Source organism: Phyllostomus hastatus, unplaced genomic scaffold (genome assembly GCF_019186645.2).
Source record: "Phyllostomus hastatus isolate PE091 unplaced genomic scaffold, TTU_PhHast_1.1 phas_scaffold_387, whole genome shotgun sequence".
NCBI lineage: Eukaryota > Metazoa > Chordata > Mammalia > Chiroptera > Phyllostomidae > Phyllostomus > Phyllostomus hastatus.
Genome location: NW_025334027.1, coordinates 73,185 through 86,471, shown reverse-complemented (window position 1 = coordinate 86,471; position 13,287 = coordinate 73,185). Strand labels below are relative to the sequence as shown.

Sequence of the window (13,287 nt, the reverse complement as noted above, 5' to 3'; positions counted from 1 at the left end):
TGTCACTGTGAGCATCATTACTGCTGTCCCACACCTGACAGTAATAGTCAGCCTCGTCCTGGGCCTGGGCCCCGCTGATGGTCAGGGTGGCCGTGTTCCCCGAGTTGGAACCTGAGAACCGGTCAGGGATCCCTGAGGGCCGGCTGCTATCCCTGTAGATGACCAGCACAGGGGCCTGGCTGGGCTTCTGCTGGTACCACTGCACATTTTTACCTCCAATCCTGTCTCCCCCACAGGTGATCCTGGCCGTCTGTCCCAGCTGCACCGACACCGAGGACGACTGTGTCAGCTCATAGGAGGACACAGAGCCTGCAGGAGAGGAGAGGAGAGAGGTGGGCTTAAGGGTGAAGGACCCCTTCCCAGTAGACCCTGGCCTGTCTGTGCTGGAAGAAACTACAGGGATTCTCTGGCCCATCAGTCTCAGCCCGTGTCCCACGGATCCAGCTGACCCATGAAGCCTGTGAAGAAATGAGGACCCTCCTGTCCCTTTCTCCTGGCAGGTGCAGGCCCGCAGGCTCACTGAGACCAGTGAGCACAGTGGAGGGAATGGCAGCACCAACCCCTCATCCTGCAGCAGAGTTAGGGGCATTGGGTTCCCCGGGCAGTGCCCTGCTGAGGTCAGAGTCAGGGTCAGGTTTGTCCAGACCCCTCGGACAAGGATGGCTGGGAGCCAGGGGCAGCACCTGTGCAGTGAGCAAGGAGGCCGAGGAGGAGAGGGGTCCAGGCCATGGTGGAGGTGCCCTGCTTCTGCTCCCTGAGGCCCCAGGCTGGGCAGCTTTCCTCCCAGGCCTCTCTTATCCCCTTGCTGGAGGGAGAGCTGCTGGGTATGCAAATCAGCCAGGGCTCAGGGGAGCTGCCTGAGGAGCTGTGTGGTTCCTGATGGGGGGCTCAGCCTTAGAGACTCAGGGAAGGGAGGGAGGTACCTGCAGACCCCACCTCATTCCCCCGGGATTCTGGTTCATCCCCGGGTGCCACAGCATGGACTGACATCTCCATCCCAGACTGTCTCATGGTCTCACTCCTGGGCTGGCCTGGCAACAGCCGAGCTCACAGCTGACATCTGTCTGCATGTTCTGGACCTCTATAGAGCGTTAACTGTAGTGGTGACAATATGAGCTGGAGGTCAGAGCAGGGTCCCACCCCAGTGACAGTGTGTGAGCATCAAAGCCTGTAGGACATGTCCAGTTTGCTCAGGGCATGTGCAGCACTTGCAGCCCCTGAGATGCTGTCAGTTACTAACTCAGTTTCATCTCCCTGGGGCAGGTCATAGATGCTGTGCCCCAGTGTCCCCAGTGTGTTCCAGTGCCATGGTCAGCCCCAGAGTTAGAAAAGGTGTGACAATTACAGAGTGTGAACATGAATGGGGCGGGCTGGACAGAAATGAATTACCCAGACCTGTGATGGAAAAACAGGCCAATTCTATAAGAACCCAATCTGAGAGACTCACAGTCAGAATGCTCCATCATCAGTGTCATAGGTGATAGTATAGAAAACTTACTGCTCTTTTTAAAGATGGGGCCTGGATGCTAATATTCTTCCTGTTTTACCATAACTAAATATTGTAATTATTAATAAAGGGATATATAGTCCAAAATATGAATTATAATAATCTCCCTGCGTGGTAGAATTCCTTGGGCCCAAGCCCTCCCAGTCTTTAGGAGGCTTTGCCAGGTGGTCTCTGCTGCCCCCTGGTGGCCTGCCCACAATGGCTGCGGGAGTAGCAGGTGTGTGCTGTGTCCAGGTGCAGAGTCTGAACCCACTGCTCAGGTGGTAACTCCCTGATCCAGGAACTGAGGGTCCCAGTGGGGATTGCTGTTCTCTCCATAGCCACTGCCGGCCTCAGGACCAGGCACAAGTGGCTCAGATCACCCACAAAAGTACCAACAGGCTCATTTGGAGGAGGAGAGGTCAGGCCCACCTGAAGCATCTCTGACACATCCCTTGGGTGGCAATGTTCCTGGGTGTGGTTCTGGGGACAGAGGACTCAGAGGCTGCCTCTTCCTGATGCCACCGCTAGTGCAGGCTCAAAACAGGGCGCTGGTGGCTATTGCCCCAAAGACTGAGACAGGAGACACTCACCCAGCAGACAGTGATTCAGCCCCACTGTGTCTGCCAGACACTGCATCCTGGCTGAGACGTGTGAACGGAACCAGTCCTGCCTCTCAGAGGCCAGTGTGCACACGGGAGCACACAGTGGACACACTAGTGTGGGTGACACAGCACAGTCACCGCCACCTTCTACCTGTATGCTTTTTTTCCCAAGCCGAACTGCATCCGGCTTTATTAAAGATACTTTTCATGAACAATCCTGGGGTTTCAGGCAGGACGTGGGGGACAACAGTCAACTGTGCACAACAGCTCTCATCCTCCCGTCCTCCGTGCACTGCCCACCCAGAGAGCCGCTGTAACCGTGGGGACGTCCTCATCTGCTGCTCTGAACGGGGAGCATTTAGAGTGAGGGTCAAAGTCTCACATCGGCATGTTGTTTAACAGCTCTTCACAAGCCAACCCTGACTTTCATGCTTGGCCTGGAAGAAAGTGGACAGACTTGGGACCTCCTAGGGCTGGTGAGTGTCTGCAGAGCACCCGTCAGGTCCCAGACTTGTTGCTGCAGGATGAAAAGAGGCTCCTGTCTGCCCAAGTCTCTTATTGTCGTGTGTGTGTTTGCATTAACAAAACTTTCCTGACTAATGAGGGAAATAATTAGCAGAAATCAGTCAATCAATCAATCAATTAATCAAAATAATTGTAGGGGAATAATTGTGCAGCTGTTGTAGTATTCACATAATTAGTTGAGATCAGACACGAACTGACAGGCAGGTCCTGTGTGGGGAGAGGCTGCAGGGGTCTCTCTGGAGAGGACCCTGGAGCTGCCATCAGGACAGGAAGAGGAAGCAGCAGGAGGAAGTGAGTGTGGGGACAGCAGGGTCACTGCCCTGGGGGGAGGGTCTGGTCTGTCTGAGCAGGATGGACAGTGAGAAACTAAGGTGGTTGTGGTCCTAACCAGGTGGGCCCAATGTAATGTGAATCTGTCACATTGAGGGATGGGGGGCAGGACTGACGTCACACTGAGCACACACACCTGGCCCAGGATTCAGAGCAGCTGAAGGGGGACCCAGGGGAGGGAGAAGCCACTGCACTGTGACCCCTGTTCTGTCTCAGTGAGGTGAGGGAGCAGGTGACCCATAGGGACTGTCACTGCACAGGGGCTCCTGCTTCCCTTTTGGTTTGCACAGGAAGTCCCACGGGACCTTCTGTCCTGATTCAGAGAATTCTGACAGCATATCACTCCTGCTGCCGAAGTTACAAACTTGTGAGAAAAAAAATCACATTGTCCCTGAACTAGGTGTCAGTGAGACACCTGAGTTTATCATAACAGGTTCTCAAACCTTTAAGTAACAGTGTCATAGTTTTACTTTATTATATATTGTAAACCACAACATACATTGTTGTTAGTTATTTTTTTGCCTAAACGGTGATATGTGTTATGGAATTTAATATGTCAAAACGTTTCATATTTATCCCCATGGTAATGATACCTGATGCCGTTAATTTCTCTGTGTAGATCCCCATTTCTCTCTGACTCGGGCGGGTCCTCTGCTCTTCCTCGTACAGAGCATCTGTGGGTGTCAGTTCTCTAAGTGTCCGTACATCTGAGAGAGTTTCACTTTACTTACTTTCTGTAAGATATTTTCAGAGGGTAAAGAATGGAAAGTGGACATGTTTTTATTGTCATTTAGTTGTTGCTTTTAGTTTTCTAGACACTCTGCCCCCCTCTCGCCCCGTCTGTGGTGTTTCCAGGGAGACCTCTGCCCTGGTCCCTCTGCTCCGTCCTCTCTGTGGACGGGCCCTGAATCTCTGCGGCTTTTGTGATTTTCTCGTTGACACTGGGTTTAGGAATTTGCTTGTGATGTGTGTTGATGTTTCTGGTATGTGCTTGGGTTTTGCTGAGGTTCTTGGATCTGTAGGATCTTGGTTTTCACTGCAATCAGAAACATTTTGCCCAGTGTTTTCTCAAATATTTTTTCTACCTCCCCCAAAATGTCTCTGCTTCAAAGACGCGATCACGGCTTTGTGAGGTCCCCTCTGTGCCCTCCAGCACACTGATGCTTCTCTGTGTGTTTTCAATGTGGTTTCATGTCTGTGTCTCACGTCCTCTCTGTAGTTTCTCCTCCACGTCATCTATTCACTGTCTCTCCTCTGCAGCAATGAACCTGCTGTCAGTCACATCAGGGTCATTGTATCTCAGACGCTGTAGTTTCCGTATCTAGCCGTCGTTTGACTTAGCCGTCGTTTTTGTCCTCCTTGTCTGCAATTACCATGTTCAAGCATCTCCTATACACGGAACAAATGCAATACAAATTTTCTTAAAATCCTTGACTAACTATTCAATCATGTGTGAAATTTCATGGCCAGTACAACTGCTTGTTTTTGTTGCTTATCATAGCTGGTATTTTCTTGCTTCCAGTGAGGAATATTTGATGTGACATCAGACCTGGTGAATATTTCTTTGTTGGTGAACAATAGTTGTGTTTATATGGACATTTTGTCTGCTGTTCTAGGTTACTGCAGACTCATTAGAGTTAATGCAAACAGGGGGATCCTGCATCAGTTGTGCTCACACGTTCGTAGGTGGGGCCACAGCAGCGAGGAGTCAGGTGCTAATTTCTCACCTCGAGGCCCAGCTCTCTGACAGGTCCATCTGGTGTCCTGACTGGGACTTGTCCTCTCTGACTGTGGGACAAGTGTGACTTCTGATTGTGTGTGTGAGCTTGGCAAGTGTTCTCTGGTGTCTCTGTGTGGTTCTCTTTGGCCTCAGGGGGTCTCCTCACACCTTGTGTGTTATAGAACAGACCTGGGGGGGGGACGATATACTATTATCAAATGGAACCCCCTTCTTACGGGTCCCCCTGTACTAGGTTTGCCTTGCCCACCTCCAGGAAATTATAACTCTCAATGTCAGAGATCCATGAAAAGGAAACAAATTATTTATTCAAAAGTTCTACAGTCTTAGAGTAATGACTTAGTGTCTTCATTGAGACCTCAATGTCCCTTAGAATACCCACAGAGCCACAGTCCTTCCTTCCCCCTCTGTCCGGTCTGGGGTACCATATCTCAGATAAAGAAATATAGGACCGTGGCTCAGGGAGCCCTGGGTTCTTTTGAGTAATCTGTGCTCAGCCGTTCAGCCTCCCTTGGTTCCCAGCACCAGCACCTGTGTTGCTGCAGTGATATCCAGTTCTTAATCCACAACCTTGTGGCACCATCTCCTGGCCCACCAGCAAGAGTCCTTCCACCCCTCTCCTTCCCGCAACGTCTCTCCACGTCACTAAGAAAGAGAGCTCTGCCTCACTGCTGCATCTTGCTTTCTGGCCTCCTGAGCTGCGTGGCTAAGGGAGCCCAAAAACCAAGTGGTTTCAAACTTTTTCATGGCTGCTGCCCCTGGGTTTAAATCCCAGCCCCAATCTTCCTCTGCAGCCCCATTTGCGACTCCTCCCATGATGGGCTACACCTGCCAACACTCCCGTATCTTTCTAGCTTTTCTGAGCTGCCTGTCCAGGCAGGTGTGGCCCCATGGCACGGAGCCTGTCATCTCCAAGCTCTCATGCAGGCACAGGCCCTATTACCAGGGGAGCTGCCTCCCAGTTACTTCCTGGGTGGAAGTCCCTCCCATCTCCCTGGCTCAAAGCAAGGCCACAGCCATTTAACATATCCATGAAACCAGTTATAGTTAGAGACATGCTAAATGACCGTGCCTGAGGTTATTTGCAAAACTGTTGCTCTGCAGAACAGCTCTCATTGGCCGTGCTCCATGGGTCCCATACCCCAGTTCAGACTCGTGGGGGTGAGGACATCCTATATTTTCAATATTTCCTGGACACCTTGAGATCTGGACCACATTACAAATGCCTCTTTGGGGTGGAGGGCTCTGGCTGCATCCTGTTACATGTGGTGATCAGATTCACGAGACTGGCAGCCAGTGTCCTGGAGGCACAGAGGGATTGGAGAACCACATGCACTTGAGTTTAGGGGTGATATTTCTGGGGTAAACATGAGAGTTAGGAGTGGGGACCTGCAATGTGCTGACAATAGAGGACTCAGCCGGGAGGCCCTGTAAGTCATCCTGACCCTGAGCCACACTCTGAGAGGGGCGTGACCTTGGGGGGGGGGGTCCGTCCTGTCCACCAGCAGCACTTCCTAGAGAGGGCACCTCTGTGAGCTGCCAGGACCAAGCAGGTGCCTGAGGGAAGGTCAACCCTGAAGAGAGGATGCAGGTGGATCCTCAGAGTCTGCTGCCGGAGTTTGCTCTGTTCAGAGTCCAGGCTGCCAGGACATCCTGGGGCGCTCCTCTGAGTTGGGTAGTTTTGGGGACAAAGCCAGGACAGGTGACCAAGGAGGGGCCCAGTCACCATTACAAGGATAATCATGGTCCATTACCACAAGATGTGTGTCCTGGTCTGTGTGTTCTTCCACTCACTCCCTCTGTCTCCAATTCACACGAAGGCCCTGGAAACACCAGGTCAGCCCCATCCTGTGAGACTGAATCCACTGATGTCCCACCCTCTGCACAGCTGCCTGAGGCTGAGGAGGGGCACCCTGAGTATTTGAGGTCTGGGGACCTGGGCCAGACCTTCTCATGGCTTTGTTTCTGGTCCTATTTGGGCTGGAGGAGAGTGTGACACAGATGGGGAAGGGGTTTGTGTCTCACTCCCCCATCTGTCTGTGTCACTGTGAGCATCATCACTGCTGTCCCATGACTGACAGTGATAGTCAGCCTCGTCCTCAGCCTGGGCCCCGCTGATGGTCAGGGTGGCTGTCTTTCCTGAGCTGGAGCCAGCAAGTCTGTCAGGGATCCCTGGCAGCTGCTTGCTATCCTCATAAATGACCAGCACAGGGGCCTGGCCTGGCTTCTGCTGGAACCATCCAGTATATTTTTTATCCAGTAAATCTCCAGTGCAGCTGATCCTGGCTGTCTCTCCCAAGGCCACTGACAAGGGAGATGACTGGGTCAGCTCATAGGAGGCCACAGAGCCTGTAAGAGAGGAGAGGGGAGGAGGCTGAGGACAAATATCTGTGCACAGGGTGTTCCCCTTGGGGCTCCCCTGGACTGAGCTCAGGGTTTGGGGCAGGTGCAGCTCAGGGTCCCGCTGGGGCTGAGCCTGCAGGCAGGGCCTGTGAGGAAGCACCTGTGCAGAGGGTGAGCAGGGGCAGCAGGAGCGGGGTCCAGGCCATGCTGGCAGCGCCTTGGGTTCTGCCTCTGTGCCCACAGCTGGGTGTGGTCTGGGCCTCTCTTATCCTCTGTCAGGGGCTCCTCATGCAAATCCCTCTCCTCCCTCCTTGGCCTCCTTGTGCAGGTGCAGTGGAGCAGAGTCCAGGCCTGGGGGCGGTGCTCAGGGAGCATTTAAATTCAAGACCTTACACCCAGGCCTGTACCCAGTCTCCCCAGGGCTCTCTGTGCTGTTGGGGGAGACAGTGCTGATCCCAGAACCAGTGGCAGCACCCCCACCTCTGTCTGATCTCTGGGCAGCCTCCTTGGGCTTGGGGACGATCATCAGGTATCCTCTTTAGTGACAAGATCATCCAGGGGCGGGGTGAGCTTATAGGGACAGGGGTCATGCTGGGGTGGGACAGGTCACATTCCATGATCACACCCTGAGAGACAGGTCACATACCTTCAAGGAACAATTGTTTCTTTTTGTTTTGGGGAGAAAACATAGAGTTTTTGGGGGGATGTAGAGATTTCCAAAATATCTCGATGACACCAGGTGCATGATTCATTAAAGGAAGGACCACCCTGGACAGCACCACTGTCATTATTTTGCTTTGCAGTGTTGTTGCAAGAGGATGAAAAGAAGAAAGTGCGAGAAAACATTTTCAAACTAAATATCAAGTGAAAAATTTATCCTGGAGTATCGAAAGCTCTTAAAAATAAACAGTGAGAAGGTAAGAAACGGATTGAACACATTTAGAAACTGGTCGATGGTTTCTGAACAAGAACAGACAGGCCCCGGAAGAGACAGAAGATGGCAGCGAGAACCCAGGAAGATGCCCCTCAGGAGCCAGCAGGGAAATTCGAGTGAAAACATGGGGGAGTCACCGCGCACCTGTCACATGGTAAAGCAGACAAGGCGACCAGCCCCAGTGACGGCAGGACGAGGTCAGACAGGGTCACCGGGGCCGAGGGTGTGAACCGGCACCGACACGGGAAGGAGTCTGGCGGCTTCTGACAGCAGCAAACCGGTGGTTCGCACACGGCCCAGCGACTGCGGCTCAGGGCACCCGTTTCAGACCCCGCAAACTGACGTTCACAGTGAAACCGCACACACGTGTGTGTTCCCGGGACCCTGGTGCGCAGTCTCCCAAGGTGAGGACCTTCCCGGCGTCTCTGCACGGGTGGGTGTCAAACAGACTGGGACCCACCCAGACCACAGAATTCTGCTCAGCAAGGAAAGGAACAAACTGAATATAACAGCAATTTGCAGGAATCTCAGGGTATAATCTAACGGAAAATATGCCAATCCCAGATGGTGAACTACTATAAGATTTGGTTTATTCTATTTCAATAGACCATTTCTGCAAAGAGAAGTTTTAGAAACGAAGAACTCATTCGTGGTGCAGGGAAGGGCTCCCGGGCGGGAGGAGGTGGACACTGTTACACAAGGAGAACAGGGGCCCTCGTGGTCAGGGATGTGCTCTCCACCTTGACTGCTGGGATGGACACGTGAACACACACCTGACATACACTTACATCACTGTAAGCACACGCACACCTTGGGAAGGGGAAGCAAGTAAAGGGAGAGTTAATGAAAAGGGACCGGGAGCGTAAGGTAGAGAGACTGACCAATTACATACACCAGTAACGAAAACCCAAACGGACTGACAGAGTGAGAGAGACGCAGAGAGGGAGCGAGGCAGCGGCAGAGGGACCTGCGGGGGAAGGTCACCTCCTCTGCTCAGGTGCCCTCTGGCCCTGCGCCCCTCTCTCCCCAGCTCCGTCTGCCTCCTGGCCAGGTCCTGGGGCCTGTTTCAGCTGCTCTTTCTGGAGCCTCTGCCAAGGCTGCGAGCAAGACCAGCAGGAGTCAGTTGTACATGACAGAGCTGACAGTGGTGTCACTGAGACCCTGACCCTGTCACATCCCTGACCAGAAGAAACGGCTTCTAAGGGGCCTTGTCCTTCTGTGACCTGGGACGAGAAGTGGCAGCCGCCTCACTGGCTGGTCACCATCTAAACACAGCAGGAGGTGACCTGCATCTGCTGCCTCTGCACTCCCTGTCGTCACTAACACGGGGCATCCCTCTGTCTGTCCATCGAGGCCACTGCTGACTTTCTTCCACGTTACCTGCACCACAGGCCCCGTGTGGACCTGGAGGAGGTGTGGTCCACACTCGGGTTGGGTTCATTCCTCACAGTGCTCCCCACGTGCTGTCCTGCAGTGTGGGAGGTGGAGGACACTCCTACTAGAGGATGCATGGGAGCCTTGTTTGGGACAAAATCCCTGTGTCCCTTGTAGAGAACAACATTTGACTGGAGAGGGGGGGATGGAGATGGTCCCAGGTCCCCATGATCCAGCGCCCTTGGCTGACCAAGGTCACCACAGGACTGAGCCTGAGTCCATGTTCTCTTGCCTATTCTGCCCCCTGTCCACTCCATCCCCGGAGACCAGCTTACCTCCTCCCCTCCAGCCTCCTTGGGGCCCCAGAGGCCACAGGCAGCTCCTGGACTTTCATCTCAGATTCAGTCTCTGGGGATCAGCCCTGAGATCCCAGCTTAGCCAACTGAGATCAGTGTCCTGGAATCAGTATTACTGTGGAGAGTGGGCTGCTCCATGTTGACTCCAAGGTGGGGTGTATGTTAAAGATGCTTTGTTTTCTGTTTGTACAAAAGTTGCAGAGGAAAATAGTGAACCAGGGAACCCGCAACTTCCAAGTGTATGTGAGGAGAGTCACCCACAGGGCTGAGCTTTGTCACCAGTGAGCAATGTATTTCATGCCAGTGTCCCCGTTTCCCATGCTCTGCCGCTGCCCCCAGGGACCTGGTGTTGTCTGGTCCCCAGAAAACTCCTGTGGGTACATGCGAAGCTTTCCTTGGTACCACAGGCTGAGAATCTGGCACCGATGGAGGACCCAGGCTGTGTTCCACATGGGTCCTGACGCAGCCCTGCCAACAGCCACCTGTTTCCCTCCCAGACCCAGCTCTGCCCCCACCAGGGTGTCAGGTCTCTCAGTCCTGCCTCTGCTCAGGGACAAATGCTTCCTGCCGGACCTCAGTCCTGACAGGACTCCTGCTTCACTCCCAGGTGTCCTGAGTCAATACAGTCACTCTTCCCACTTCCAAGGTCACTACTGGGACAGCAAGGTCTTTGGTCTTTCCTTGAGAGGAGCCCCAAGATGGGAGCAAAGGGCCAGATGGTTGCTACGGATGAAGTCGTGTCAGCCTAAGTTATGAGCTGCATCTGCCTCTCCTTAGGGGTGTCCCCAGGAAGAGGTGCAGGATGATGGGACAGCCAACCAGAAGAGTCAGGGACTCAGGGTCCTGGGGAACGAGAGGGAGCACATCCCTCAGAACCCGTGGGGAGGTGGGAGAGGACGAGGAAGGTTTTGGCCTCACTTCCCCTTTGTCTGTGTCACTGTGGCTTAACCAGTTTGGCCATCAGTACTATAGCTTACACCACAGATATACTCAGCCTCGTCCTCAGACTGGAGGTTGGAGATGGTCAAGTAGCGGTCGGCCCCAGAACTGGAGCCTGAGAAGCGATCGGGGATCCCGTCCCCCTTGCTCTGGCTTCCGTCACTCTTAAGCTGCATCACATACCGAGGGGCCTTCCCTGGATGCTGCTGGTACCATTCAATGTAGTAGCTGCTGTGCTCACTGCTGAGGGTGCAGGTGAGCTTGGCTGAGGCTCCCGGGGAGGCAGAAGCAGCCGGGGGCTGGGTCAGCACAGGCACAGCACAGAGACCTGCAGACACAAAACACAGGGATGATGCCCAGTGCACCCAGAATGGACAGATGCCCCTGAAACAGTGATTACATGGAAAACCGGTTCAAGATCCCTGAGTGCCCAAGGATGCCCTGACCTGTGGAGAAAACCAGGGGCAGGAGGTAGAAGGGAGCCCAGTCCATGGTGGGAGGGACTCCAGGAGCTCTGCCCTGAGGCTGCCCAGCTGGCCCTGGGCTCTCCAAGCCCCTGTCTTATCCTCTCTCCTAGCAGCTCAAGAGGGAGGAGCATGAATGCAAATCTGTTCTCTGTTCCTCAACTGTCTCAGCTCTGGTCGAATCCTGAGCCTAACAGCCTCCTGCTGGTGACTTCCTGAGGTCAGAATGAGGTGCAGGTGTGGGTTTCATCGTTAAGAGCTGATTTTACCAGATAGAAGTGTTTTCAAAGGAGCTTCTTTCATGTCCTTTCAACATGAAACAGACAAAGGCATTTAACCTGTCAAGTTCCCCAAACAAGGACCCACAGTGCCCTCTGGTGTCCACACGTGGAATATCACCCTACATGAGTAGCTTCATCAGATGGCTACTTCTAAGAACCTAATGAATGGTGAACCTTGGTGACAGTTTTACATGCACCTCTCACCTGACATCGTAATAACCGGACATCAGAATAACCACACATTATCTGTGGGTGCTGTGGGTCTTCTGACAACAGAGGAGGTCCCTGTGAGTGCCATCCTGGGAGATTTCACCTTCCAATTGTGATCTGTGCTTGTGAGTTAAGCAAATATGTCCCAGGATGACCACTGGTGCTTTGTCAAAATAGGACAGTGGAAGATTCTGCTCCACAGCTGAGACTGGAGACACAAACCCACAAACATGGGTCAGAGCCCCTTTGTCTGGCAGACATCACATGCTGGGTAATATGTGTGAACAAGACTCAGTCCCTGTCTCAGAGGTCCCTTTGTGTGGTGGGAGCTCAGTGAACACACCTGCGCTGGTGACACTGCAGATGCTTACACCATCTACTCGTGTCTTGTCTGCGATGCCCATTTAAAAGCCCGACGAGTGCTACTCTCACGTCCCTCTTGGCCAGAATCAACCTTGTGGCCCAGTGCTGACCCACAGGTGTGTCAGTCAGCTGGGCTTCCTTCCAAGGAGCCTTTGCTCCTGTGAGGAAAAAAACAGACTGGATATGCACAGCGCCTGTCCCCTTGGCCCTGGGTGTGACAACTGAGCTGCAGCGGCCACGCTGAGGTCTGTCTGCAACAGGAAGGAGAGACGAGCCTCCATACCAGGGCTGTGGAGCAGAAAGTGAGAAAGATCTTGGACTTGATGCAATTGGCCAGTGCCTGGAGAGCAACCATCCGACTCCTGACCTGTTGTTCCTGGCAAAATACTCCTGTCTGTCCATGCGCCTCAAGTCATGTGTGTGTTTTGCATTGAAAACATCCTGGCAGGTGAAGAAAATAATGAGCACAAATCAATCCAGTAATCAAGGGGAATAATTTTGGGGAAATAATTGTGTAGCTGTTGTTGACGTGTAGGCAATTAGTTGAGATCAGACAAGAACTGATAGGCAGGTCCTGTGTGGGGAGAGGCTGGAGGGGTCTCTCTGGAGGAAACCCTGGAGCTGCCATCAGGACAGGAAGAGGGAGCAGCAGGAGGAAGTGAGTGTGGGGACAGCAGGGTCAGTGCCCTGGGGGGAGGGTCTGGTCTGTCTGAGCAGGAAGGAGAGTGAAAAAGTAAGGTGGTTATGGTCCTAACCAAGTCGGCCCTATGTGAGGTGAACCTGTCACATTAAGGGCTGAGGGGCAGGACTGACATCACACTGAGCACACACACCTGACCCAGAAGTCAGAGCAGCTGAGGGGGACCCTGGGGAAGGAGAAGCCACTGCACTGTGACCCCTGTCCTGTGTGAGTGAGGTGAGGGAGCAGGTGACCCACAGGGACTGTCACTGCAGAGGGGCTGCTGCTTCCCTTCTGGTTTGCACAGGAAGTCACATGGGACCCTTACTTGTGATTCAGAGAATTCTGACAACTCATCACTCCTGCTGCGAAAGTTACAACCTTGTGAGAAAGAATCACATTTCACCTGAACCATGTGTGAGTGAGACACCTGAGTTGATCAAAACAGATTACCTTGCCTCTCAAACCTGTGAGGTAACATTGCCAAATTGATGCTTTAACATACGTCATAACCTACAACACACATCATTATGTATTTTTGCATTAATGATAACTTTAATAGAATTTAAGATGACAGAACATTTCTCTATCAATGGAGTTACCATATATAGGAGGCGTTTCATCTCTTTGTGTAGATTCCCCATTTCTCTCTGCCTGAGA

At 53.0% G+C, this 13,287-nt stretch overlaps 1 protein-coding gene and 1 gene segment (V, D, J or C); both read right to left on the bottom strand.

Moving 5' to 3' along the window:
- Positions 1–11,173, bottom strand: part of LOC123806648 — a 125,591-nt gene extending 114,418 nt beyond the window's left edge. The window contains 2 exon segments of the V gene segment in view: positions 10,641–10,958; positions 11,077–11,173. Coding sequence covers positions 10,641–10,958; positions 11,077–11,122 — 364 coding nt within the window.
- Positions 1–13,287, bottom strand: part of LOC123806650 (immunoglobulin lambda-1 light chain-like) — a 141,518-nt gene that overhangs the window by 86,521 nt on the left and 41,710 nt on the right. The window contains exons 1-2 of one of the 10 annotated variants that reach the window (XM_045819907.1): positions 684–784; positions 12–309 (exon numbers count right to left, since the gene is read on the bottom strand). The exons of 6 other annotated variants lie outside the window; for them this stretch is intronic. In XM_045819907.1, coding sequence (XP_045675863.1) covers positions 12–309; positions 684–729 — 344 coding nt within the window. In that variant the 5' untranslated portion in view covers positions 730–784. Of the gene's footprint in view, positions 1–11; positions 310–683; positions 785–13,287 lie in introns of those variants that run through there. 3 more of the 10 variants (XM_045819910.1, XM_045819911.1, XM_045819912.1) reach the window with 3 other exon arrangements.